This window comes from Saccostrea echinata, unplaced genomic scaffold (assembly GCF_033153115.1).
Source record: "Saccostrea echinata isolate AGI-Se365-2 ecotype Australia unplaced genomic scaffold, CSIRO_AGI_Sech_v1 ptg000058l, whole genome shotgun sequence".
In the NCBI taxonomy this organism is placed as follows: Eukaryota; Metazoa; Mollusca; class Bivalvia; order Ostreida; family Ostreidae; genus Saccostrea; species Saccostrea echinata.
The window spans coordinates 3,097,319-3,125,302 of NW_026889807.1; the positions used below are offsets into that span (position 1 = coordinate 3,097,319).

General features: G+C 33.2%; 1 protein-coding gene across 2 annotated transcripts; it reads left to right on the forward strand.

Moving 5' to 3' along the window:
• Positions 1 to 27,979, forward strand: LOC133174471 (sarcoplasmic calcium-binding proteins I, III, and IV-like). 2 transcript variants are annotated; one of them, XM_061309596.1, is made up of 7 exons: positions 1 to 126; positions 16,835 to 16,915; positions 21,119 to 21,167; positions 24,687 to 24,797; positions 25,771 to 25,903; positions 26,222 to 26,322; positions 27,297 to 27,979. In XM_061309596.1, the coding sequence occupies exons 2-7, from the start codon at positions 16,845 to 16,847 to the stop codon at positions 27,405 to 27,407; spliced, it is 576 nt and encodes a 191-aa protein (XP_061165580.1). In that variant the 5' UTR covers positions 1 to 126; positions 16,835 to 16,844; the 3' UTR covers positions 27,408 to 27,979. The 2 variants fall into 2 exon arrangements, with proteins under 2 accessions (XP_061165580.1, XP_061165581.1); XM_061309597.1 differs by having other exon boundaries at positions 16,843 to 16,915.
• Positions 27,980 to 27,984: the final 5 nt, after the last annotated feature.

Sequence of the window (27,984 nt, forward strand, 5' to 3'; positions counted from 1 at the left end):
ATTTTCGCGCGGTTTTAGGAAAGCATTGGATCGATCGTGTTTGTTAAGGCATCGGAAATATACTATTTCTGGCACATTCCGGGCTCATCTATCAAAATACAAACTTCGTAATTCTATCTGATTTAGGTAAGTCAGTATTATTTCATAATTGATTGGTCTTGGAAAAGTTCATCATATTCAAATAATATGACAATGCTCTTTACACTGAATTAAAATTTCTTCAATAATATTCATTCAAGCAACACAGAGAGGGTAAGAATATAATTTTAAAAAAATTAACTGATAAATTAAACTAACATTTTCTTATCGGTCATTTGTACAACAAGAGGCCTTGAGTTCCTTGGAACTTTTTCCACAATTGAATTCCTAATGCTTCTCACTCCTCACCTAGGAGCACAGTAAAAACAGATTATGTTCAAGATACAATATTGCTAGAATTCTTCTTTAAAAAACGTGAAACACTTGATTTTCTTTAATATTTATTGTTATATATGTACTAATAGCAATAAGCTATTAATTTTTTAACTTTCAAACAATTAAGTTACTTAGGTTTTTTCTCTGAAAAGTTACATATTTTGTTTTTTAGTCTTCTTTCTTAATTTATTTATTTACGTTTTTTTTCCAAATTAAAAAAAATCTTCAACAGGTGTTCTTTTTTTTCTAACTATTTAAGCAATAACATGATGTAGATTTCCTTCCACTCCTTTACATTTTTATGGTTTTATATGGACGCATTTAATTAAGACCTCAGTCAGGCTAGCTAGCTTAAACATGACCTATCATGTCTGAAAAACCTTAACGCGTTCATAATCGATGAAAAGTAAATGAAAAAACTTTTTAGGGAGTGATATATGGCGACAGAGCTGTCCAGGGACTCAATCTAAGTATGATGAATTATCAGAGAAGCCACTGTAGGGGCCGTGTGGTTTCAGCGTCAGCTAATACACAATATTTGACCCCAGACTGGGCCATTTCTAAGCAAATTGAATTATAGGGCACAAAAGTACTTGGAAAACAACTGATTTGATAAAAGTATACATTAATCGTGCTAACTAAAGGAAAACAATTATTCAACAACTCTGTGAATGTATTTGACATATACAGCTGTTCCATTTAATAAAACAAAGCTGAAAGAAAAATGCAGTCAAGCAAAATGTTTTCCTACAAAATTTATTCGTTAAATGGGAGAGAAAGAGAGAGAGAATTTAACAGACTTTTCTTTGCTGAAAGTATAACACGCAACAGATCATGCGTTTTCTAAAAAAAACATTTAGTAGTCTAAATAATTATATATACGGAATTAAATTTAAAAATGTTATTTTGTATAAAATATGACATTCTCTTACCCATCATTGTAGATGCATCCTTCAACAAATGCACTCTAATAAAAAAAAATACAAAATAATCAACAAAGTATAAATATAAATGGAGTAAACAAGTAAATAAACGAATTCTAAAGTGTCAGTTATGCGTTTTTTTTTTTAATTCTTCTGAACCATTTTGTACCATATTTACAGTTTGTTTCTAAGCCCTATATCCGTACATTGATTGATTTGTAACTTCAAATAAAAGATAAGAGCTACAAACGGAGAAAAAACAATCCATTGTAAAAGCTATCACTTGATTCACGAGAAGAATAGCAGAAACTAACAAACACAGATCAATATTGCAACCTAAAATACAATCACGCACGTTGCTTAACCTAATTAATGTCGAGGGAATCATAAAGGCTCGAATTTCCTCTGTTCCGACAAGATTCATCGATAAAACGAGTCTGAATCCAATAGGAGAGTGTTGTGTTATTCAAATACATCTCGCTCCCTGACGAACAGCGCTGTTTATCTTAATAAGAAACAGAAAGAAAAAAATATATATATAATTAATATATATATATTTAAATTAATGTATATCGATTATCATTGCTGAACATTTGAATCGGATTTTTTCACGTCGTATCTAGAGCGTTGGCATTAAGATAAAGACCCCGTTTTACAACAGAACTTACGACTAAGACCGACATTTCATTTTGCATATGACTTTTATTTTACATTGATTTGAAAATGGTCTGAATATTTAAAAGAATTGAAAATATATTTTTATGTTAACAATTTTAAACAGAATAATTAATTTTACAAAGTTTGACAATCAACCTAAATCTTTAGTCTTATTCGTAATTTTTTTTTAATTTGTAAAACTTGCCCCTGGACACTATCCGTTTGTCCTTGTGTCTGAACACGTTGTTATTACAGTAAAACAAAGTTACAATGAACACCTTTAAAAGGAATTCACCTTTACAGCAGAGTGAGTTTCCTTTAAATTCTCTGATATAACGGATATATAATATGTTTATAACGATCAAATTCTTTCGTTCCCTGGCATTTTGCTTAAAGCGTATTTCACTATACTTTGGAGTACTATCAATGGCTACAAACTCTACAATTAAATTAGATTATAAATTCGAAATTTTACACTATTAAACTATTTTATGTGCGCTACTTTATTAGTTTTATTGTCAATTTAGCGCAGATTGTTGATTTCCCGATGGATTCATAATCTTATATCAAGTGTATATACAACTGCGCATGTTGCAAGTGAAAATATTCTTTCCAAATAAATTTTCTGTCGATCAGAATGTCAAATCAGAGTAAATGAAGAGAGAAATTTAATAAATATCGCGGTTATTTGTCTGTTTGTTTTCATTTTGAAATCAATGGGCAAAGGATGATTAATTCCAAAAAAAGGGAAATATTACTCAATCCTTTAGGATATGGCGTATTTCCTTTCTGGAAATGAAAAAGGAGAATGAATAAAAGGACAAATTGAAATTTAGCGAGAGCTTAGGATAAAATAATTGATTTCCATGGAAGAAGCTTTTTCTTCGCAGGGCTTTTTTTCCATTAATATCGTTATTCATCTTTTCAAGCGTAAATTACCAATTATCTCTAATGAAAAATGTTTAAAGCTTTTCGTCAAAGGGAATTTTAAATAATGAAGCTAGTTTCGGAAGAATGACGATATGACAGTGAGGATACATCTCTGCTTTTTAAAACAGAAATGAAGTCAACACCTGACATAATCCAGCTTTTCTCATGAGAATATATTAAAGAATAGAATTTGTCTCAGTTTTTAAATTTGACTCAGTTTCAAAATGTGACAAGATTATTGAGGAGCATGTTGCAGAGTATTGTCTTTGTCTCATAGATATTCTGTGCCACTGACCTTTAATTGGCAAAGCAGTTTTTGAAAACCCTCTTTTCGATTCAAAACACAGATTTAAAACAAGGAAACAAACAAAAAATACCTAACAAATAAAGAAATGCAGGTTTTAATTGATACCAGAACTATTGAAGCAAATAAATCCAAACATTATATTGGACGTAACAGTTAAGTTGTTTCAAGGGTGAAAGAACCAATCAAATAATAATATCCCTTCTGAATTCCTCATTAACACATTGTCACCTTTTGTTCAAGAGATTCGGTATTCATTATATTTTAATTTCAGTTTTTACAAATACTTTGATTTAGTTCATATATTCATTGCTTTGCAGTTTTAGATTGTTTTTTAATGAAATAAATAATAATATAAAAATATTTTGGGATTTTGCTTTTACTGAAAATATGGTTGATGTGTGTTGATAAAATAATCATCTCAAAAATTCTAAAACAGAGACGTAATAAATTTCATGAGCATGTTGTTTAATAAAATTTTAATTAATATATTGTCGAAAGACCACAAATGATACAAACGACAAATAAGTGTAACTTGCTGAGTTATACCGCTGTTGTGTCGCTTTTAATCTGTTTTAAGCTATGATGATAACCGAGTTGAAATTGTTTTATTTTAAATGAGAACAAGATCTTATATCCTATCATAAAGCAGCGTTCTTTGTCTCAGCATATGCACTTTTTGATCATTTATGACAACGTAGCAAAACTGCATCAGATTGACGTCAGTTCCCCTTTTCCCACGTGATCTAACTTTCTTCATTGAAATATTCACAAAGCTACAGCAGTATCGTTTTAGGTTAAATTATGCTGTTAAAATTCTTGAAATTCCTTTTTAATGTTTCCCTCAGGATAAAACTCTGCCATTCAGTTAACTGAAAGGTGATTAAAATATTGTTGAAAGGTTACTGAATGACAGAGCTCCGAAAATATGTTAGGCCCAAAATATTGTAATGGGTTGAGACGTGGATATCTGCCTGATAAGCTCATTTGTAGAGCACCTGACTGGTGATGCAGGGTTCAGGGTTCGATTTCTGGTCCAACCATACACGTTCTCCATTCGTTTATAGATAATGTAATGGTATGGCCTATGGATATAGGCCTGGAAAGCTCAGTTGGTACATCGTCAAACCAGTGATACAGGGCACCCGGGTTCCATTTCCGGTCCAGTCAAACTGTTACAATGCCAATGATATGTACTGTTTGTTACATAATAGGAACTTGCAAAAATCTCTTATAGATCTATTCAAATTGGTTCTAAATACCGATTGATTGTTTGATTGATTGTGTGTTGTTTTACGTCCCCTTCGAGAATTCTTCACTCATATAAATACGTCACCATACACCTTTGAAGGGTTTCAAATTTAGACCTTAAATCTGCAGTCAGGGCGGGTCATTGAGCAGTGAGGGATCTTTACCTTGCCAATTCCTGCCGTGTCACGGGGGCTTGGTTTTAAGGTCCCATGCGAAAGGTCCTCAACTTTCACTTTAAAGTGCCGATCGAACGCTTAGTGAAGGAACAATTTCTACCTATTTTTTATCGACTTAGGTCTGTCGCGGCCGGAGTTTGAGTCTACGATCTTCCTATCACGGATTGAGCACTTATCCACCGAGCTGCCGTGAGGGTCTCAAGAATTGTGCAAAAATATTAGATGTTTTTTTCAATCTCAATTGCATCTCTGAAACAATTGGTTTATCAAATTTTCAACAATTTTGAAACATCTTTTCCCCTTAAACTTATTAAATAAATTATTCATTTATTTTAATTGATAATTTCAGTACCATGATAAGCTCCTAACCATCGGAAAGGGGAAAGACAGCTCTCCAAAAAATAAATCAAGCAAATTAGAAAAATCGATATCAGATCAAGAGTTTCAAACAGACAAATTCTAAATATCCCAACGATATCGCCTGTGGTTGTGATGAAGAAAAAAAAACACAACTCCATTTCTCTCCATAACTTATATCATGGTGTTCCTGATAATTATAAAATTAAAAAAAAATCACAGATCCCACCGGGAAATGAAATTAGTCAATGAAATACTGTTTGGTGATATTGCCAACACTAACTATACGCTAGATGACCAATCCATTGTGTGAAGATGAAGAGAACATGCTATACAGATATAAACTGGGTATTGAATGGAAATCTGTTTATTCCAGGTCTTCCTTTGAAGGAATACTTATATCTCTACCAACATCCTCTTGTTGTGCATTGTATCTCCTTGTACATAAAAGTGTCGAAATAATTTTGTTTTTTTTTTTAAATTCTTTATGAGAAAGACATTTCGAACATTCATTAACCACATTTTTAAACCTCAATCATTAATATATAAAAAATTTGCACATGATGAAACTCTGCCATTCTGCTATTGATATGTGGTTATCCAGAAACTTATATATATATATTGTAATTGTAAGTTTTTGTGAAGTCGTCCGCGTGGTACAGTGGTTTAAGTCGCGATGTAAGTTGATCGTTACGTGGCGGATTGGAACCCCATTTGAGGGCGAAGAGACCGGACCTTTGAATGAGATCGAATAAACGGAGTAATAACAAAAGGATTCTTCACTGTTCAAGGACAATGTTACAACGCCAAATGTATAAACAACGCAAATGTAATAAAGTGGGATTATTACATTTTGCGTTGTTAGATTTTGCGTCGAGATCATCGCAGAATGAAATAACGCAAAATGTAATGAAATTTTTAGATTATGGCATTTTGAGTTATTACTTTTTGCGTTGGGACTAACGCAAAATGTAATAACGTACTTTTTCGTTGTTACATTTTGCGTTATTTAATTTTTGCGCCGAGGAAAACACAAAATATAATAAAACAAAATATGATTTTTTTTTTTGGGGGGGGGGGTGTTTTGGATTGGGGAACGTAATACATCACAAATTGATATAAACATACAGTCATGGGAAAACTCTTTTTACAAAATAGACAGACGGAAAAATGACAATGAGGCAAACGTTACGGCTTTTACGGACATTACAAAATCTAAATGCATCTTTTTTTCTAACTCTGAGGGAGAATTTCACTTTTTGCTGGTCTGCAATGTACGTGCTTTGTAAAAACAGTATGAAATCACAATTGTCAATAACCCCCCTCACCGCTATATTTACACCTGCCAGTACAAATTAATAGATTTTTTACTTCTACATTCAATGCATGTGTCAATCAAAAAGCAAAAGCACACTGATCAACGAAATTACACTCCACCCCACCATCCACCCCGCCCCCGCACGCACGTTTCTAATTTGCAACACCTATGATTTAAATATTGAATTGATTTAAATAGCTTATGAAATCAAGAATATTATACATCCAATTAAATGTAAGAATTAGCATATGTTTATTTTTTTTTCTTTTGTTTTATTTTCTTTCCATTTCTTTTCTTCATCCACTACTCAATTGAAAATTATTCTCAGCCTGACTGACCAAAAAGTGTATTATTACATTTTGCCTTCTTGCCTTTTGCTAAATCTCGACGAAAAATGTAACAACGCAAAATGTAATAATCAAAAAATCGTATTATTACATTTTATATTATAACACTTTGCGTTGATCTCGACGCAAAATGTAATAATACAAAATGTAATAATCCTAAAAAGTCTGTTGTTACATTTTGCATTATTACATTTTGCGTTTATCTCGATGCAAAATGTAATGACGCAAAATGCAGTAATCCCGGTTCATTACATTTTGCGTTGCTATTACACTGTACATTTCGCGTTGTAACAGGGCAATGAGTGAATGTCTTACTTTGCAGCCTTCCAACTGCAAATAGTTGTGTTTCAATGAGTGAAAGGTTATCGAAGGAACGTTAAGCAAACACAGAACCGAAAATACACTTATTCTGTACATGTTTTGTTGTTAGAAATGTGGATATAACGCAGTTATACAAGGGTTCTTAGAAAAGTTCGGACACGTTAATTTACGGAAAATGTAATGTGCATTTTGAAGAATGACGTATGTCTGATTAAATTCTTATCTTTTGTATATTAGTATATAAAACCTCATGTCCATTTACTATAAGTTTGAAAACATACGATGATTTTTACTGTGCGGTCATAGGATTCACGGAGCAATCTCTTAACGTTAGGTGACGTGACAACCTGTTTCCAAATGTGTTATGCCTTTTCACAGTTCTAAATATCTTTCATTTCTGTAGACTTTCATGTTTTTTCTCTACTTAAAAATTAAATAACTATATAAAGACATGTTAATTTTTTTTCTAAAATGTCTTATTGTGGCGTATCGGATATTAATGAGATCTTATAATCAATGTCTACATAGTACATGGAAACAATGCAAAAATCCATAGGCGCAACGTCCATGCAAAAAACAGGGTAATGGGGTATCACAAAAGTTGATCATCAAAAATGCCAATCCGTCCATTCTTATTAAGCTACTGCCATTTGAACAATTTGGTCCTAAATACGTGTAGGCAATTCCCAGCACCCGCAGCACCTAGCACATTTTAGTCTGTTTCGGGTATTAACCAGTCTGCACACCTATTTTTTTTTAATAGCGCGGTGCTCCAAGACGTTCAATGACCTTTCCATACTTGACTTTGTTTTTACGCATTGGTCATCTATAATTAACGAAAAAACAGTCATGGCCCCTCCAATTTAATTCAAACTTTCGCCAAATGACGTTTCATGATTCTTGTTGCTGCAGGTAAATTATCATAAATCTTTGTGAGCTACAGCAGTGCAATTTTTAATTTCCTAAAAATGTCTATGTAATGTAAATGTGCAAAAAGTGACATGCTCCGTGAAGCATGTTTTATCTAAATGAAATAGCTGTAAATTTTCTATGGATCATCGGAAAACACAAAATATTTGCAAATTTATTGGAAAATGTGTATAGTTTTTGTCTGCCGAGTTTTACTTGTTTCATGCAAATAGCGCGCTCACAATAGAACTTGTCCGCGAACTTTTCTAAAAACCCTCGTTAATTCGTAAAGAGGTCGGTGACAGCACATATTATCCTCCTGTACATATGGACTTATTGCCGTTTGCACCAATATGCACATACCCTAATTGCATACATTTTCCTCCATCGACATCTATTATCGCCGGCTGATAAAAAAAAAATAAAATGTACGAGTATATCTTGTCGCCGGTGTTGTAGAGTGAAACTTCCCCCATAGCCAGACTTCACCCGGGAAGTCTGGCTTAGAATGAGGCTTCCCTTGGGGGAATTCTGACTCCAGAGTGAGAGGGCCACCGGGAAAGTTTCACTCTGAAGCCACACTTCCCTGTAGGAAGACCCACTCTACTACTAGTTGTAGAGTCAGACTTCCCCCATAGAAGGTCTTCATTTAATCTTGCTTTTACTAATACTATACAGTGACTCTATAGAGATAATTTAGTTACCAAGCCTTTACAGCGGTGCATTAATTGTCCTTGCTTGCTGTGGGATATTAATTTGGGACTGACTGTCCGTTTGTCCGTCCGTTCGTCCGACTAGCTGATTTTATGTCTATGCGTAACACTTTCGTTTCTGGACGATATCTTTAAAAAAAAAACTTTAAGCTCTTACAATGAAATTTTAAATCATTTTTGTATGGCTTAGATAAGTACATCGTACTCATATGTCTACCACGAAATAAAAGTTAATAAGACAGCATGAGCACTACTTTCGTATAAGTTGCTATTATTCAAAACATAAAATCTGTACCCCCCTTTTCCTTTCCATTAAGTTCACAGAACAAGACTTCAAAGAGAAAACATGGCCCTAAAGAGATAGTATCACTCCAGAGCAAATATTACAGGGGGGAGTAAGTCTCCAAAGTGAGGCTTGAGGCTTCCCCCTTGGGTGCTCTCTTTTGATATTGTTGGGGGAAATATGGCTTGGAGGGAAAGCATGGCTCTTGAGTACGACTTCCGTGGGGCTCACTCTAGAGCAAGACTTCTGGGGAAGATTCACGGGGGAGGGGGTTGCTGTATAACAGCGGCAAAGATATGTGCCTATCGTCACTGCACGTTTTGTCACCCGAAAGTTAGGGTCGTTAGCATTTTTATGTTTCATTGTTGCCGGAAAGTTTTTACCCGGATTCTCCACCAAATTATCACCGGGGAAAATAAGTATAAAAACTTTCCGGCAACAATGAAACATAAAAATGCTAACGATGGAATAGCACTTTATTATAACTTAGGTCGGTAGGGCGAATTCTGGAAATCCAAAAATTGCACCCGAATAATCCCAAGCCTATGACTTAACTGATTAACAATGTTGCATGTAACATATAAATAATAAAGTATAACAATGACAATTAGCACAATTCTGAGCATGAGTGACAGATGGCGTAGATAGAATAACTCATGACATGTTGAGTAAATTGATTAAATTGACGCGTTTTGATTTACATAGTAATTAGCATAATTAAAGTTCTTCGTGATGTTTAAAGTAATTACAGATAATTAAAAGTATATTTCAAAGTCAGCTAAAACATGTCACTAAAATTGTTTGTATCAAAAATCACACCGTGATATATCACTACGAGTAAACACGAATATGGTATTAAAGTCGAAAATTATATTTTCATTTTTTATGAGAAGTTATGTTTACTAGAAGATTATTCAATGATTTATTTTTTGAATACAGTTTTACCTCTATTAAAGGAAGTGCAATATGTGCAGTAATTTAAGTAATTACAAATATATAGAAAGCAGCAATACATTCCGTCACATTGTCAAATGTGTTTGTAAAGATGGGGCCATAGGGTTCCCTTTCGTCAAATATGACAACGCGATTATCTATGACATCATTAGAGAGAAAAATACTTTACCGTATTTCGTGACAAAGTCTAGTATCCCTTCCAATTTACAGAAAAAAACTTTTACGATTATCCAAAAGCAGATCTTATTTTAAATATTTATACGAGAGATTCTTTCAAAACTTCAGTATATCAAATTAAAAAAAATGTCTGCGTCATACAATATTTATTTGCATTCTGTAAAATGAAGTCTCTTGTGAAATTGAGCTACAAAAAAATCATGTTTCTGCAGAACATCAGTGAAACAGTTACGTAAACAATTATGGAACGTTAGGGATTTAATTTAAAAAAAAAACTTGTAGTACAAATTAATATTTACAGTTTTATAAAACTCTCAAAAGATCAATATTATATTTCAAAAGCCTGCACACGCATGTCCGCCAGGTTTCTCGAAAAGGGAGTTAGGCAAGGATCTTGCAGGGGTTACTCTTTTTCTGGCCCAGATTTTTTTTTAAATATTAAAAAGTAGAATTTTACTGAGTTCTGCTGTAATCTGGTAGTCACTTTCAAATATTAAATAAACAGGATCTAGCCATATAACTTTCTTGAACAGATAAGTAATAAATTTATCACAAAGAATTTATTTTATTTTAAATAAGCCCCCCCCCCCCCCCAACGTATTTGTAATATCCTACCTTTAGTGGTTGGTAACAGAATTTATGAAGGACCAAGTTCAAACATTTTGCTTGCTTTTATGAGATGATATCAACTAAATTTCAACACTTTTTTACAACCTAGCTACACAAAGGAGACAAAGGAAGAGGGGCACGACAGGGATAACTCTTTTGAGTGGAAGGAGGGGGTCACCTTCCCATAATTAAAAGCATTCTAGATCTCCAAAAATTTATGTTGGTGCAACAAAAATAATAAAAGGACAATTGGTCATTGTTGCTAATAAGAACGTAATTAAGATGCAAACTGCAATAACTCTCGCTTTATTTTTTTCCGCCAGTGTAGATGCAAAATGAACAAAAACTAAATTCATGAAAAAATACCTTTTTGGTATGAAATATAAAATATGTATAAGCTAAGTGAGAAGTTACTAAATAAACAATATAAACATTAAAATCGCAGCATATGTATAATCATTTTCTCTTCTCTATCGTTAACCAATTTTGGACGAAATGAGCAGGTGAGATTTGCCAAAAAATGTCTCTCACAAAAGGGCAGTTATTATGTGGTTGTAAATATACTGACAATGACAACAATTTGATTCAAGTCATCTCTATCCCGAAGTTATTGTAAGTTCATGTCCATGTAGCAATTATTAAAAGTGGGGAACAGTTTTGGATAATTAGATTCATCAATAAGCAAAAATATACACTATATACGAACAAATCGCGTACGCATTAGCTAAAATTATTATAATAGGACAAAAATTTCCCAGGAAAACACAAAAAAATATTGGCATTTTAATTTAATGTTTACCTGAAGCAAGAGGCCAGAGGGGTTAAAAGGAACATTTCAAGGTGTGGAACTCCGTGATCATTAGAATCTGTTTCATTGATCATCGCTAAACTACGGTATTTTGTGATCTACTGACTTCGCCCGTGTCTTTAAATCAGTACGGTAATTGATCTCCCTCTGGCCTTTATCGGAATCAATACCGTGTTCAATTCTGATATTATGTTACAGGAGTAATTATACTGTACCGCGTTATCATCATCCTCCGATGAAAACGCTTTAATGCGCTTAGTCTGTAAATTGTGGCACTCTTGGTCTTTCAAGTGCTTGAGTCTAGCGCTTAATGAACAGAAGTCTCTATCTGTAGCATTCAAGATATCATATGGACGCTTAACTTGTCAATTCCAGAAATGGCTAGAGGCTTCCCAAGATGGCGTCTTTAATTGCTTTCATAATGCATGCGTTCCTCTTAGGACCATCAATGTTCTGTCTATGTTGCTTCAGGAGGTTTCTATATATATACAATATCAAAGTGCACTGTATATGATTTGTGAGTCGGTGACAGACAAATCAAGTCTCTGGGGCTTAATCTTTTTTTTTAACTCATCACAGTGGTACATTATTACAAATGATATTGAATCTTTTTATACCTAGGAGCACATCTTCCAAAAACGTTTTATAAAAGTTCATTTTGACCATAAATATGAAAGGCATTTATTAGTTTTATAACTATAAACCGTTTTCGTTTCTATTTTTGAATCTTAACATCGTAAATTTACTGATACATTGATTTGTAATACACTTCAGATGCCGAAATGAAAAATATATAAGTGAATTCAGAAATTATAACAACATGTTTGAGTAAATAATTACATGTAATATTGATTGCATGCTCCATTACAAATATTTTTTTCCTGATGCTATCCTTGTGCTTATATAGAGTTTTGAATGATATGTCCCTTTAAGATAGAACTTGGAAAATATAAAATCCTGCTTGATTAAAAAAAAAATTGAAAACTACCTTGGGAAGATTAGAACATTGCTTTAGTGGGATATGACATATTGAAATCTTTTTTTTTTTTTTTTTATTGAAATATTAACCTATATGATTTATACAGATTATCTGGAATATGAATTTCCCATTACTACTTCATATCAGCAATACAACAACGCGTTTCTGATCTCCGTTATACGGCTTGACAATGATTGAGCCTTTAAGGTGAACGATGCTCATGCGAGGTTGCATGGCTACTCTTATTTCCTTTCTAATATGAACAAGCACTTTAATTCAAAATAAGAGAAATGAAACAAACATCAGACAACAAGTATTGATGTAACTTATCATTGTGTGAAATTCCATATCTGATCTGTATGGATAATTGGATAACTAGAAATTATTTCTGTGTAAGATTCGAGGTGAAATCTAAAAATTGAGATAGAAAATTCTCAGACCCCAAACAAGTATCTTAACTATGGTAGGTCATAAAAATCATATACAAACTATTTTCATATTCAAATGTATTATTATGGTATACTGCATACAGGGTTATTTTTCACCCCGTGTTATCTTCGCCCTATAACACTTGAAAACAAGTTTGCCCCGCTTTAAATTAGCCCAGACAAAGTTTTGCTTTAGAGATTATGCTGTCTTTTTTATTCGCTCCATTTTAAACTCGCCCTCAAACAACGAGGGCGAAAGCGGCTAAAATAAAACGCGGACGAAAATTACCCTGTATATACAGTAGTGAATCAAATATTCAAACACAAAAGGGCCTTCTCTGAAAACATCAGCATGTCTTAGTTTTGAAACTGAAAGGGAGGTCACATATTATAGATGAAGGTTTTTTTTTCTGTAGCTCCAATTATATAATCTTGCATTCACTTGAGAATTATGTTTTAATTAACTTTGCTGAAATCCCAACTAATCTTATCAAATTTAGAAAAGAAGAGAAAAGAAACATCTTCTCCTCAACTGGAGACGGACATCAGATACAAAATACATTAAAAATCGTTATCCACATGAAACTCAACAAAAGAATTAAAGAAAAACATTACAATCAATAAGGATTAAAATTATCTTTTCTGCCCATCGTTTTCCCGTGTCAAAGAGATAAAAACAATGAAATATGTCATTAACAAAGCAGAAAAGTCAATTGAATGAAAACGTACAAATGCTTTCTTAGGAATTCTTACAAAATCAATGAATAACAAATTTATTCTTCAAAAGATTGACTTTGATTTTTGGGGGGTTTTCAAATAACGAGTGTATTGATTGGCAAATGTGAAAGCAAGACGTTCTTTTGATGAGAAAGACTAAGATTTATGAAGATAAATTCCTTAAATAAGATGCTAAACTATAGTGAACTGTAGTTAAGTGTTCAATTTATTATAATGAAAACCTTGAAACTATAGAAACTACATGAATGATAAACTGGAGTGATTACTTTGACACTTTAATTAACTATAGTTCCCTCTTTGATGAACCTGATATCGCTATGTACAAGTATAAAGTGATTCAAAAGACAAGTTTTAAATTAACCTTTCGAAGTATTTTTGTAATGGAGGTCAAGGCCAAGTGGACTGTCACTCTGGTATATTTTTTTCAATAATATCTGATGACAAACAGTGCACATGCTACATGTAAAAAGCGGATATTTATCTCTTTAATGTCAAAAAAGCCGTTTATCGGCTCTATGAAATATTTTGAAAAGTAGGCAAAGGTCAAGTTCAAAAAACACGAGATGTGTAACCCTGGTATTTTACAAAAGTCATAGTATCAAACTATATATTTGCAAAATATCAAACCAATACATTTTACAGTTTTCTAGCTATAAGCCTGACAAACGGTCAGACAGACAACTAGACGGACAGACAGACAGACGCACAGAAAAGTTATCACTTAGTGTCGCTCTTCAGGCGACACGGAAATGTTTTTGAAGCTTTTCTAATGCGTCTTTTGCATTCCAACTTCCATACTTCACAAATATCTTGTGGAGAAAAATGACATATGGTAATTGGTAAAAATAGTTGTGCATTCAGAAGAGATTAGCAATAGAAAATGCATGAATTATAGGGTGTTAATAAAGTTCTTCTCAATTATTGCTCTGATCAGTATACTGCTTTTGTTATTTGATACCTTTTAGTGCTGATACTCTAATGTGCAAATAAACACAGAATAAAAAATAACATAAAAAGATATGCATTCAACGTAATGTATAATTTTTCAAACATGTCGGTAATAGTCTCTATGGAAACCAATGATATTGTGGCATAAAATGATTGTAAAATTTTGTTCAAAAGTAGGGGATTAACTTCAAAATTGCTTTTCGCCAGTTTGACATCATATGTTAATTAGAATTTCTACACATTGTCTATCTATAATGAAAATTGTAGGATCAATAATTTCACCAAGGTTTAATTTCTATGACTCTCCGTTTTCAATGATTACAGGACTGAAAATCAAGTCCAGTGTACCCTTTGGCTGAGATAAACTAATCTGTGTGAAACCATATCTTTGTCCACATTGTGTTAAGTTAAACAACAACCAAAATTACAGATAAGACTATGACGTCATAATTCCAGCCTTTATACCCTATCAAGAAATCAGATTCTAAATATAAAGAGAGCTTACCAATTAGTCCCATATTATTTTGAATAAATTTAACTTATGTCACATGTTCCCTGGACGAAATGCCAAACAACCTGTGTCTATAACTGGTCACTCAGAACATCCAGTAAACAGTTATTATTAATCATTGCTTAACAAAATTATTATTATTATAATATTACTTTCGACAATAAATTTGAATTGTTAGAAATAAAACACTAAACTTTTGAGCCTTTCATTTATTTTTGCTTTTATATCTTGTATTACAAAACCACATGAACTAAGAAGCTAACACGTATATCATTTAGCAATTATCGTATTATCAGTCCAGATTAAGCTAATTAAGTTGAATTGATTCTATGATAATACTGGGGAATGTGATATCTTTAAAAAGTTCCCTGGGTACAATTTCCCATCAACAGAAAAAGTATGCATAAATCATCCTTCAAACATGTACAGTGGAGACAAATCTCGTGATTTATCGCATCTTTGTATTTGACAACACACCGTCACGATAGCTCAGTCGGTAGAGCGCTCGTTCCATAATCGGAAGGTCATGGCGGTTCAAACTCCGGCTGCGACTGACCTAAGTCGATAAAAAGTAGGTAGCAACTGTTCCTTCGCCAAGAGCTCGGTGGAAGGCTAGGTTAAGGTGGAGGAGACTGTTTAAAAAGTTTGCCTCGTCGGTGAGTGAAAGTGCGTGTTTCAAATGTTTGTCTTATTATTGGAGGGCTAAATGACGGTTAAAAAGACGTTTTTTTTAAGGTCGATGGAGTGACAATGGATGTGATTTTTTTTTTTTTTTTTTTTTTTTTTTTTTTTAAAAGTTGCCTTTCCGTCAGATGATCATTTATGGAGATTTTGTAATTTTAATATTGTTGGGGTAAGAACTTTCGTCTCGTGGGTGGATGGTTGTCTTGTGATTGCACTAAGAGCATTCACCTCTTCGTAAGAGGGTTTAGACTGAGGGAGTAGTGAGATTAAGCATGTACATAACAGTATGTACATGATACAGAGAGCATTCGAGATATTTGGTTTTTCTGTATGTAGGTAGAAGTCGTACCTTAAGTGAAAGGACACTGTCAGACAGTTTGAGTAAAAATTGTGTATAGGTGAGAGAGTGAGGGTGCTATAAGAGCGAAAAGATTCCTAAAAGTAAGTGGATGGTAGCAAAAGCGTTCGTCTCTCCTTCGAACACGACAGTTACGGGAAGCGTTTGAGAGAGTTCAATCATAGGTTGGGACCGTGTTGGAATGTACTAAGAACATTTTTCTCGTTGGCGTACAACGTGTCCCTGTGTGTGAACGTTTGCCTCATGCGAGGATGGAAATGAAAGCTTTCACCTCGTGTATACCGCAGTGTTTGGTTTGAAGTGGGAAACTTTTTTTCTGTTTTAACCAAACCAAAACTAATAAATGAGTGTCATTTTGAAAGAACTGCGCTGTATCCTATATTTAGAGACAATGGCTCTTCGAAATATACATGTATCTCCGTATGAGGGTTAATATTTCTTTTGAATTATCACTATATTCATTCAACTAATAGTGCACACAATTTATTGGTTTATGTAAAAAAAAAATCACAACAAATTCCAAAAATAAATTATTATCATATTCGATTTATTATGTTGTCCTAGTATATGTAACATTTCTGAAAACCATGATATATCACAGTCCAAAATCAAACAGGCATGTCAAAAATAATTAGATAAAACTAAGAAATTTTGGTCGACTCTTTAATGACTTTCTTCATATTTCCCTGTCTTTTTATGTCCTGAGTATAATATTATGTATTTTTCTTGTCTTTCAGGAATACAGATATGGCAGAAAATCAGCTCTCGGAGTTTCAAACAAAAAAGGTTCTTCGGGTTTTTAATATACTTTATGGCAAGTATAATTCTAGAATTCAAAAGTATGTCATATTTAACAAAAAAATATTTTTTTTTAAAATTTCACCCTTAAGGTATATACTATATTTTCAACGGTAGATTGGACTTTAAATAAGTATAGTCATTTCCTTACATCTGCGTTTTCTCAAACTAAGGATTAAATTTGAGATCCTAAACACATTAAACAATCTACAATTATGGCTGGTTTTTTTTTTTTTTTTTTTTTTTTTTTTAGGTCAATACGAGGAATTAGCAATCCAAAGAGTACAGTATTCTTCGAACCCAATGGAAATGTTGCTAATTCATCATATTGAATGAAAAATCATATTTACTTATTTATGTCGTTCCATGTTTAAATGATACAAACTTGTTAAGCAAACCGTGCCTAGCCGTACGCAATGATGGACGTAGGGAAAAATTGGAATTTTTTATCCATTTTTGGTCCGATGTACGTAACAAAAATTAAATAAACGTTGATTAGAAAATAAGGCCTAGGTGAAATTAATTTTCTTAACCAATTGTATCAATTTTAGTCCAATGTAGAAAAAATAAATGTTATGTTCAACTGGACGGCTAGGTAGGGGGGCATAACTTTTCATAACTAACTGTTAACCTTAAAGTTCCTGATCTATTTTTGATCAAATGTAGAAAAAAATTAATGTTATGTTCACCTTAAGGTTTCCTTTAGGTGAACATAACTTAGTAGGATTTCTATAATGTAAGCTCCCAGCCTATCAGAGAACTGCTAGGAATTATTTATTTATTTAAACAATATTTTATTATGATTAAACATAACTGGATTGGACAGCAGGCACTGCCTATATAAGTCCTCTCCACAAGGAATTATTCATGACAATCATTGAATAATAAGGTTCATGTATGTTGTACGTTTTGCATCAAAGCAAGCAGAGAAGTTTTAAAATTCCTTAAGTTTAAGCAGTGTATTACAGTGTTTTTAAACGCTTACAAGTACTTCTTTGTTGTTGTTGTTGTTGTTGTTCGCAACACAGAGGCCAAATCGGTGTACGAGGTTGTTAACACCTTAGTTAGAATTTCTCGATTACTAATTTTAAAACCAAAGTAGATTTAAATCATCTCACTGGGCAAAGTTATTCGAGTACTGTTAGTTGTAAAATTTCAAATTCCAAATTAAATGCGGTACATCTCTGGAGGATATATGATGATATCTCTGAGTGGGTTTAATGATGCTATGCAGGAATCATTCATACAAAGCCTTAATACAGGAGTGGACATGTGTTTCGTTTAGAAGAATGATCAGGAAGTTTAAAATGCAAATGTCCAATTTAGGGCCTTAGTAATGACACAGGATGTAGAGAGCAGTCAATTACCTAATAAACAAATAAACTAATGCACAATTTCGAATTGCTCGACACACCCTTTACTCTAATAGGAAAGGTTATTTTTCCGTTGGTGAACTAAATGAAATTTTTGCCAACATAGAGAAAACATAAGGTTATTTACTATCTAACTTTCTGTTTGCATCTCAAAGTAAATATATTAAGAAAAGGTTATTACACTGCAATATGTTTTGATAGATTTACACGAAGCTGTCATTACGTAGAAAACGAGGTCCGTCGCGTCATGTGTACGCAAATTATTACATTTTGATTTATTTAGATTTGCCTCATATGGATTCAACTGTGATCGGCAGTAACCGATTACAAAAAAAAAGATGGTGTATTTTAGTGGATTTTGTTGCATAGCAAGACGAGATAACTAAATACGTTTTTTTGTATTCTTATATTCATTAAAGGAATAAATCAAACTACATTTTATTATTTTTTTTGGTCTGTTTAATTATTTCTCATAGAATAACAACTGTCGTGATAGATATAACACATCAGAAAATATTTGTCATCATCGATTACTCGTGATTTTCAAAGAATTCTACTGATGGAGAGCTGTTTGCGCTATAAAAGCAATTTATGAAAAGAACATTCAATCTTTGATGATTCAGAAATGTAAATAATGAAAACACGTACTTGAGGAGACATTCCGATAATGAAAATGAAAGCATTAAATAGATTGCAGGAAATATTAACATCTTTGTTCAATACATGGTTCGTGTACCAATAAATTCTGATGGACACTGAATAAATAAAAGATTTCTGCTTAACCAAAGAAACAATTTAGTGTGTTTTATGAAAGCTGAGATCTTAATTGTACTCACGTAAATCGACAATACACAGGCAGATCTTGAGTTCGCTATCTTCGACTCATAGCAGGAGTATTAATTTTTATAATTTGACTTTTCTTTCGCACTTTCATTATTTGTCATTTGTAATAAAGAGTTGATTAAAAGTAGTAATATCTTTTAAATGAGCATAACCCCCTTTTTCCTTCATTTAGAAAAAAAGTTTATATAATTATGTACCTCTTTCTCGGAAAATGAAAACGGTCAAGAAATTTACTTTATACAACTGTATATTAAATGTACGCGTATATAAAACCGGACTGATATTTGTTGTAGAGTTTAACTTTCCAGTCTTTAGATATGGGCAAAAATATTATAGCTTTATCATAGAGAGGACTTCCGGCTGGCAATTACATTCTTATATTTGCATCACACCTAGTGACGCATCATGCGATTTAGCATTATTAGGAAGTCAAAGCATTGGGAAAGTCGTAAACTTTAGTTGTTACAAATTTTACAATATAAAGATATCTATGGTGTTAGTCATACGTCATATCGTTGTTAGTCAACAACACCAAAATGTTCAGACTATTGGCAAAAGAATGCTCTAGTTGATCTTGCTTTTCAAGGAGGGTCCTTTAAGGTTCATTGATACTTTGATAAGGGAGATGACTCCCAAAGGGCATGCTTGACTTTTATCCCGTCTGTAAAACTGTGAACCGCAAGGTATACTGACATTGTATGCATTTTAATAATAAATAAGATTTCTTTTGAAAAATCGTAAGTGCCAAGGAAAACTTTTATTTGAATGATCAGAGGGTCAGTGAACCTTAAATAACACACTGTTTCATCGCTAACCTCGAGAAGAAGACAAGAGCAATTTCTTGAATTAACAGAAATTGGCGCTTTAATAAGGACTGGCACCTATCTGGTGTCATTTTGTCATTCTATAAAAGAGACCGTCTAATGGTGCCACATTTAGCAGTTTGAGAAACTTTTCGTCGTTCTAAAGTTCCCTGTGGACCGGCGTTGCACCACAGGCTATAAAACGACTACTTGTCTTTGTATTGATCGACACATCGGTCTGACAACGTTACGTGTCTTAAAATTCCTTTTGGGACTTAATTTTAAAAATAGGATTCCTAGCTTCAGAAACGAAGGCAAATATTTCCTCAGATAGGTTGTCAATTAGAGTTCATTTTGCGTTTTAGTTGAGAAATAACTTTGAAGTTCCCTAGCCTCAAGCTAGTGATTTTGCTAGCTGAGCTATATGTCTTTAATTCTTGGCCATTTAAGGCCTAAGTCTCAAAGCAAAAATATGGTTTTGTAATCCTTAAAATATTTTCTTTTTACGCTACTAATAATACTTTTGACCCAACAAGTAAAAAAAAAACGGAGCTGCGCGGTAAAGATAATGGCAAGTATGAGTAAAAATATATGACTGTTTTGGCAATCATATGAATGGCGTGATGAACTCTATTTTGCCTGATATAATGTTATAACATTAAGCTCTCCAGATGTACGCGCCACTTGTAATCTTGATGGATGAACATTTTGGAATCCCACGCAAATACGATTTGTTTCAGAGATTATACAAATATGTCGAAACTTTGCCATCACCTAACATATACTAGAACAGCTTTCCAAGTATTGACTTTTCAGCAAAAAAAGTTTCCAGGAGGGAAATGAGAGAGAGAGGGAGAGAGAGATCAGAATCCTGAATTTAAACATTTTGACTGATAGTTTGAACTTTTGTGTGTCGTTGACAAACAATGAATGGTAGTGAGACCTGTTATCGATCATAAAAAAGTATCGTAATTTTCGAAGTAAATTCTGTGAAATTAAAATATATACAAGTTTCCCAATGTTTAACACTTGCTCAAATGTAAAATAGCATACATGTACGTCACTGGTGGGAAAACTTAAGTCTCATTTTGGGTAATATTTATGTATCTATAATTATATTCATTTAGAACTTATAATACTAGTACTTCTTATTTTGGCGCCGATATTAATCCATTCATTTTTTACATTTTTTTTTCACAGATAGAAATGATGACGGAGTTATAGCCAAAGATGATTTCCTTATTGCCATTGACGTACGTATAAATTGTGTAGAGACTTTCTTCATCTTTTTCCCATCTATATTAAGATGTAGCTCGGGGTTGTGGTAATTCCGTCTGGAGCTAGATATCTGTTAGCAGAGCTGACATTAAAAATAAAGAATTAGTAAATAAAGTGTCCAACAGATCATCTTTTTAAAGGAAAAAAATACTCGAGACACTTTTTTTTCTCTCTACATTTAATATGTTAATATTAACGTGTATACATGTATACGTATATGTTGTACGTGTATATGTTAGACATGCACAATAAATAGATACGTACATTACGAATTTTCCCACTGATTTTCGCATATTGTGTCAGTAGGCTAAGAATTCTACACTTCATCATTTTTTACTGATAATTTGCATGAAAATTGAAAAGAAAATACAGAGAAAATATACTTCTCAGTTAATTTGTATGTAACTTGGTTAGTGGAGTGTCAAGTACTGGTCCTGTCCGACAAATGATTGCGAACCAGTTCAGTTAATCTAGAACAACAAAGTTTTCATTTGTGCTTAATTTTATTATGTTGTTTTCGTATCTCTTTTTTGTGACAATTATTTACTTGGCTAAATCAGTATGAGGTTAATTTGTGGGGGGAAAAAAACTTTAGCAGAGTATAAAGGTACAGCTCAAACTGGAGCTACTCGTCTGCAGGTAAAGTACGCATGCGCGTATACGGTATTCTATTGTCGATTTTTCTCATAGAAATGTATATTCCGATAAGATCAGAAGTGAATGATTTCCCTGATAAAAGGAGCCAGAAAGCGTCTGGTCCAATAGTGGCATAAATATGTAAATTGCGGAAGATAACTTATCCTTTAATTAAATGAAATTACATTCAATCAAACATAGATGAAAAAAAAGCTCAAATTAATTTAACAACATCGTACCTGCAGAGAATCTCAATTAATACACCACTATGGCTGATTAAATAAAGCGAAAGTAAATTATAGATAGTTTATCCAATCAATATAGAAATATCTGTTTGAACTCTGTTGCCTATTTTCAGTGATAAATGATGCAAATCAACATATTATCGATGCCCATGTCTGCAACAGTCCTTTTCACTCAAATGAGATCCTAATTAAATTGACAGCATTCTATTTTAATAACGGAACCTGCAATTCTACATGATGCCCTAGTTTTCTGTAGCAGTGTACATTTATAGTCTATCATTCAGATTTTTATCCGCCAGAGGGAATTTAAAATGTTAAGGAAAATGGAAGTATAAAAAAAATTCTTCATCAACACAGTCTTAAAATTCTATTGATACTTGGAAGGCATTTTACCGACAGTTTGTACATTAAGGTGTTTGTTTTAGAACTTACACTGTACTGTATTTATTGACAATATGTCAATGGGACTGGACACAAGTTCCAATGGTCTTGACAGTCCTCTTCCCAGATAAAATCTGAATAGTCATACAACATTTACAAGAATTTTATAATATACTTATATATGTTGATGTTCAACATACATATACATCGGATGTTTTTGACAAACAACGAGATGACTCGTACACTTTTGATCATAGAGAAAAAAATGACGTGAGCCTAACTTCCTTCGAGTACAAAATTGTCTTTGCACCGATTAAACTCAGTGAAATTTAGCCGGCCTTCCTCTTACAGGCCCGTAGCAACGGTTTCAAAAGTGGGGAAGGGGGACCAACGTCTCTAAAAAAAAATCTGACAACCTCCCCCTCCCCCCCCCCCCCCCCAAAAAAAAACCTAAACCAACCAAAGGGTAAACTGACCAATACCTTGAGATGTTTTTGATGACCGAGGCTGCGGTTGCAGGCGCTTTATTCAGCGCGGATTCAAAGTTAACATACTGCAAGTATGTTGATGTTGAATTAGCGCGTTGTAATGTAGGTTATTGTCGATGATTAACAGATTCAATGTCATAATATAAACATGTATAAAGATCTGAAATCCGAAATAAACTATAGTGTCGTTATACATGATGTCAGATTTAGAAACTCGGCATCCTATTTGGGTCAATACCGTAGCTTATCTCAAAGCGAATCTAAACCTCTATTTTAATCAAATAAGATGTTTTATGAAACCGTAGATTAATATTTGACATGCGTATGCACTCATAATATCATACACTTACCACCCTATAGCATGATTGATACAGTTTAATTGCTGGAGAGAGGGGATAAAGCCCTTAAACTTATTCTTAACTCCCAGGCCCGTAGAACGCGGGGAGTGGGGAGGGGAGGGGCGGGGCTCCACCACTTTTTTCTAAGCATGGTATTTTGCTATAGTAAATTTTCATTTACAGTGTAGATGCTGGTCGCCCTCCCCCTTTCTGATTTTTTTTTCCTAATCAGATCAGAGGTTGCCTCTCCTAAACCTACCCCAATCTGTCGTTGCTACGGACCTGACTCCTTTTTATAGAATATATGGATCTTCGTTAAAATTAAAATGAATTCAATATTTTAATACTGGTCTATTCGCATATATGGCCTAGTCTCACCTAAAGTAATGTGTATCTTCACAAAAAAAAATTTCTTTCTTTCTGTTTTTTTTTTTTTTTTTTTTTTTTTTTTTTTTTTTTGAATACTTACTTGAATTGAAAGCATTCTCTTCCAAACAACATTTTGAGATCAGACTGGGAAATTCTATATAAAAAAAATCAATATCCATTTTCTGAACCTAATGATTTCGTAGCAAACAAAAGTAACTGTGTATCCTCCATTACAACAAAGAAACTTGTAAACGTTTTCTTCATTGTTATGTTTTTAATAAAAAATAGTTTATAGCTACTGCAATGTTGATGGCTTGGAATTAAACTTCATGTTTATTGCTCATTAATTCAGGGAAGCGGAAAAAATCAATAATAAAAAGCTGTAACAAACGGGGCTTATTTTTAATTAAGCAGTGAAGTTTGGAGAAAGTGAATGTTGAGAAAAAAATAAGTTTTCCAAATATTCCAGTGAATAAGTCTCAATACAATACATACACAGACCAGAAAGCAAAAAAACAAATCCTATAGTTTATAGTATAATTAGAATCTTTGCATAAACAATCCAAAATTTATTCTTCTTTCATTAAAAACAGACGCTTGAGTGCATGAAAGTACTAGTTGATCTATCATGTAAACATCTAATATATTCAGATTAATTGATATCCACATGATCCGGTTCAGATTTCTGTGAATTCTCAAAATGTCCTTCTGCCCACCTGAGCAAATGTAATTATTGTTGTAAACTTTTAAGACTTGTCACGTTTAGCCATGCTTTTTATATTTTAATTGATATATATGTTTCTAACCTATTCGGTATTTACCATTCAATTTTCGGCGGAGTTTTTTATTAATAACATGTTACACAATACTGAAAAAGATGAACTAAAAGAAAAAAATACTACGATCTTGTATGATGATTATAGGAGATTTGAATAGCACTCCGAATCTGACCACAGAATTTTGTTTCATATCAAGGGCCATATTACACTGTAACAGTGTTGTTATAACATGTATATAACGCTGTGAATTCTTTTCAGAAATTTTGTAACAGTCTGGGATGGCCTAAGGATGGGGATCAATACAATAAAGGAAAAGAAACATTACTTCTCATATGGGACGACCTGAAAAAATACGCAGACGAAAATCAGGTAAATGAGTACACATGTACTTGTCAACGTTGAATAATTGAACATAAACAGCCGATATAGAACACCATTTCCTAACATTCAAGGTCATAAAAGCCCCCCCCCCCTTTTCATCCTCCTTGAAAAGAGAGAAGAGAGGGGTAGACAATACTCTAACCAAATCTGCACAGATATTACATATATACATGTATGTATGAATTTAAATCAATAAGTGAAGGATACAGCCCCAGTTGTTGAACATTACTGCAACCCGATATATTCAAAATTTACAATGTTACAACATAGATGACTTAAAAGTCATGCATGTGGTAAAGTGATAATATTTAATTTCAGAGTATATATATAATTTCCAACAGGCCAATTAAAAACTAAAACATGACAGATGAATAGCTACATGTAAAAGTATAGCTGCTGCAGATTTGTACATGTAGCTCATTGGTCTGAAAAAAAAAATGGGATGGTAGACCAGAGGGCCACAGATCCACCTATTTAAAAATTGTGTCACTTACATGTACATCATATTGTCTTGTCACCCAAAATGGCAGTATAATGAAACGAAGCTAGACAGTCTCAATTTAAGGCTCAGGAGATTTATTAACAATGATTTTGGGGAATGTTTTGGTGTAGAAGTAGTAAAAGAATTTTAAATACGACGGAAAACACTGTTGGTAATATTTTGAGATGACATAGCTAAAAATTACGGAGAAATACATGTAACTCTCTAACTACGCGCACTTTTTATGCGCCATAATTATCAATGCTCCTTATTCATAGGTGCCAGAACCTGGGGGGGGGGGGGTAAGGGGGCTTAGCCCCCCCCCCCACTTTTGCAAAGATAGACATTATATAGGCATTGAAAATTGGGGCTTAGTCCTCAAACTTTTTTTTGGTTTAGCCTGCTCCCCCCCCCCACCCCCATCCCCCCACACACTATCAATTTGCTTCCAACGCCTATGCTATTCGTCCTATTTTTTAGGATGATAAGGTCTCCAAAGATGAATGGGTTCAGATGTGGAGTGATTGTTTACAATCGGTCAAAAACGGAAAACCTTTCCCGGAATGGCAGCAGAGGTTCATGCAGTTCATGTTTGAAGTGAATGATAAATCAGGTACCGGTATATTAATTGCTAAATCATGGGTATCAGTACTTTGTGCATATATTTCGAAGGGAAGAAAAACTATATTTCTGTAAATTTGTTACAATAAATAAATAAATGAAGCACGTAACATAAAAAAATTCTTTCTTTTGAAGTATACATTTTTTCTTTATCATTTTACCTATGATGATCAGATATAAGTTCTTTTCACACGAGGAAAATTTCTCATAAAATAAAACATTATTTTAGTATATAAAACATCAATGCCTGATGCTAACCCCTAATTAAATGCTAATGTTTGAAAAAAAATAAATATGATCTTTATTTCAGGTGATAATGAAATTGACATTGATGAGTATACGACGGTATGGAATCAATCATACGGAATCCCCATAGAGGAATGTCGTGAAGCATTCCACAAGATATCTGATGTAAGTTCTCTATTTAATATTGCCTGAGCTGAACCGAGGGTGGGGGGGGTGGGGGGGTCTAACCTTATGTTTGATAAAATTTCGAAGTTTATACTTAATTCATTATTTGCCCCCCCCCCCCCACCACCACACACACTTCCCTTGCTTTGAAATATCTTACTTAGAATCTTTCCCCCATGTGCTACATAACATATTTCTACATATAATTATCTTGTTGTATATACCCAGGTAAGTACCTGCATTTCTTGAAATCATTCTTTTGTATTAAAGTAGAAAGATTGTTTGTATGTTGTTTAACGTCCCTCTCGAGATTTTTTCACTCATATGGAGACGCCACAACTTGCCGGTGGAGAGCTGCAAATTTTGTCCTATACTCGGCACTTACGGCCATTGAGCAGTGAGGGATCTTTTTCGTGCCAGCACCTACTGCGACACGGGACCTCGGTTTATACGGTCTCATCCGAAGGACCGGTCTCCACGTCCCACAGTGGGATTCGAACCCGCGACGTAAGGATCAACTCCTTACTCCGCGACTCTAAAGCAGACGCTCTAACCACTGCGCCACGCGGGCGACTTAACGTAGAAAGATGAATATTTTTGAAATTCGTTTTCTGCTTAGTGCATGCTTCAATTTCGCGATATTGGTTCTAATCTGTGACGTATGATTAAGTAATTTAAGCAAAAAAAGATAATATTTTGAAGCATCTAAGTGACTAGATTTACAAACCCCAGTAAGTACTCAATCGAAATTAAACGGAAGTTTCAAATTAAAAAGAAATTGTTAAAATTCATTAAAATCTTATTAAAGTGACTCGGAGGATGTATCACCTTACAGTTTTGCTTTTTTTCTCTCTCATAAATTCACTAGAATTGTTAGGACATAATTACTAAATGCGTTTAAATATTCCTTTTTTTTCTTTTCTTTTTTTTTTTTTTTTTTTGATGTTGATTATCAGATATATATTTCTTTCCAGGGCAAGAATATCACAAGAGAAGTGTTTGAAATGCTGTGGATAGAATATTTTGTTTCAAATGAAAGAGCTGCGAGGGGAAATTATCTGTTTGGCATTCCAGACTTCATTTGAAATGAACAGTGACCTGTATCAGATTTCTCAACAAAGAGCGGTAACCTCCTCTGGGTTACTTTCTTGAGAAATTAATTACAGTGTTTTTGAGTTATCGTTCCTTTCAAGGCAATGAAAAAAAAAAAACAAACAAAAAATTTACATTATTTTCAATGCATGAAGGAAAAATTGCTTCAGAAAAATTCAACACATTTTGTGTTTATCCTATGAGACTAATGAACAGAAATCAAATAATGTTAACTTGCCTTGATACTAAATAAATAAAATAAATTAAAATGAAATAATGTAAAATAAAATAAAACAAAAAAAATTAAAAATCCTAGACTTTGTTGGAATTACAGATATTGTTTGACTATAGAACGAACGACAATTTTTGTTGGAAGAAGATCGAACGATAACTCTAGGACGAGAAAAAAAAAATGTGCTCTTAAATTTGAAATATCGTCTCTTATTTATTGTAGAAAAATATTCATATTGTAGTAAATCCTAGAAGTTTTTACTTTTATACATTTGGTATATGTTCCTTGATATGTAGTGAAATAAATAAAACAATAAATTATTCATTTATCAAAGTGTT

Excerpts from the sequence above, each read along its gene's own strand:
- LOC133174471 (XM_061309596.1), top strand. The coding sequence starts at position 16,845 with ATGGCAGAAAATCAGCTCTCGGAGTTTCAAACAAAAAAGGTTCTTCGG. Across the intron at positions 21,168-24,686 it reads ATTTCCTTATTGCCATTGAC|AAATTTTGTAACAGTCTGGG; the intron begins GTACGTATAAAT and ends AATTCTTTTCAG. Across the intron at positions 24,798-25,770 it reads AATACGCAGACGAAAATCAG|GATGATAAGGTCTCCAAAGA; the intron begins GTAAATGAGTAC and ends CCTATTTTTTAG.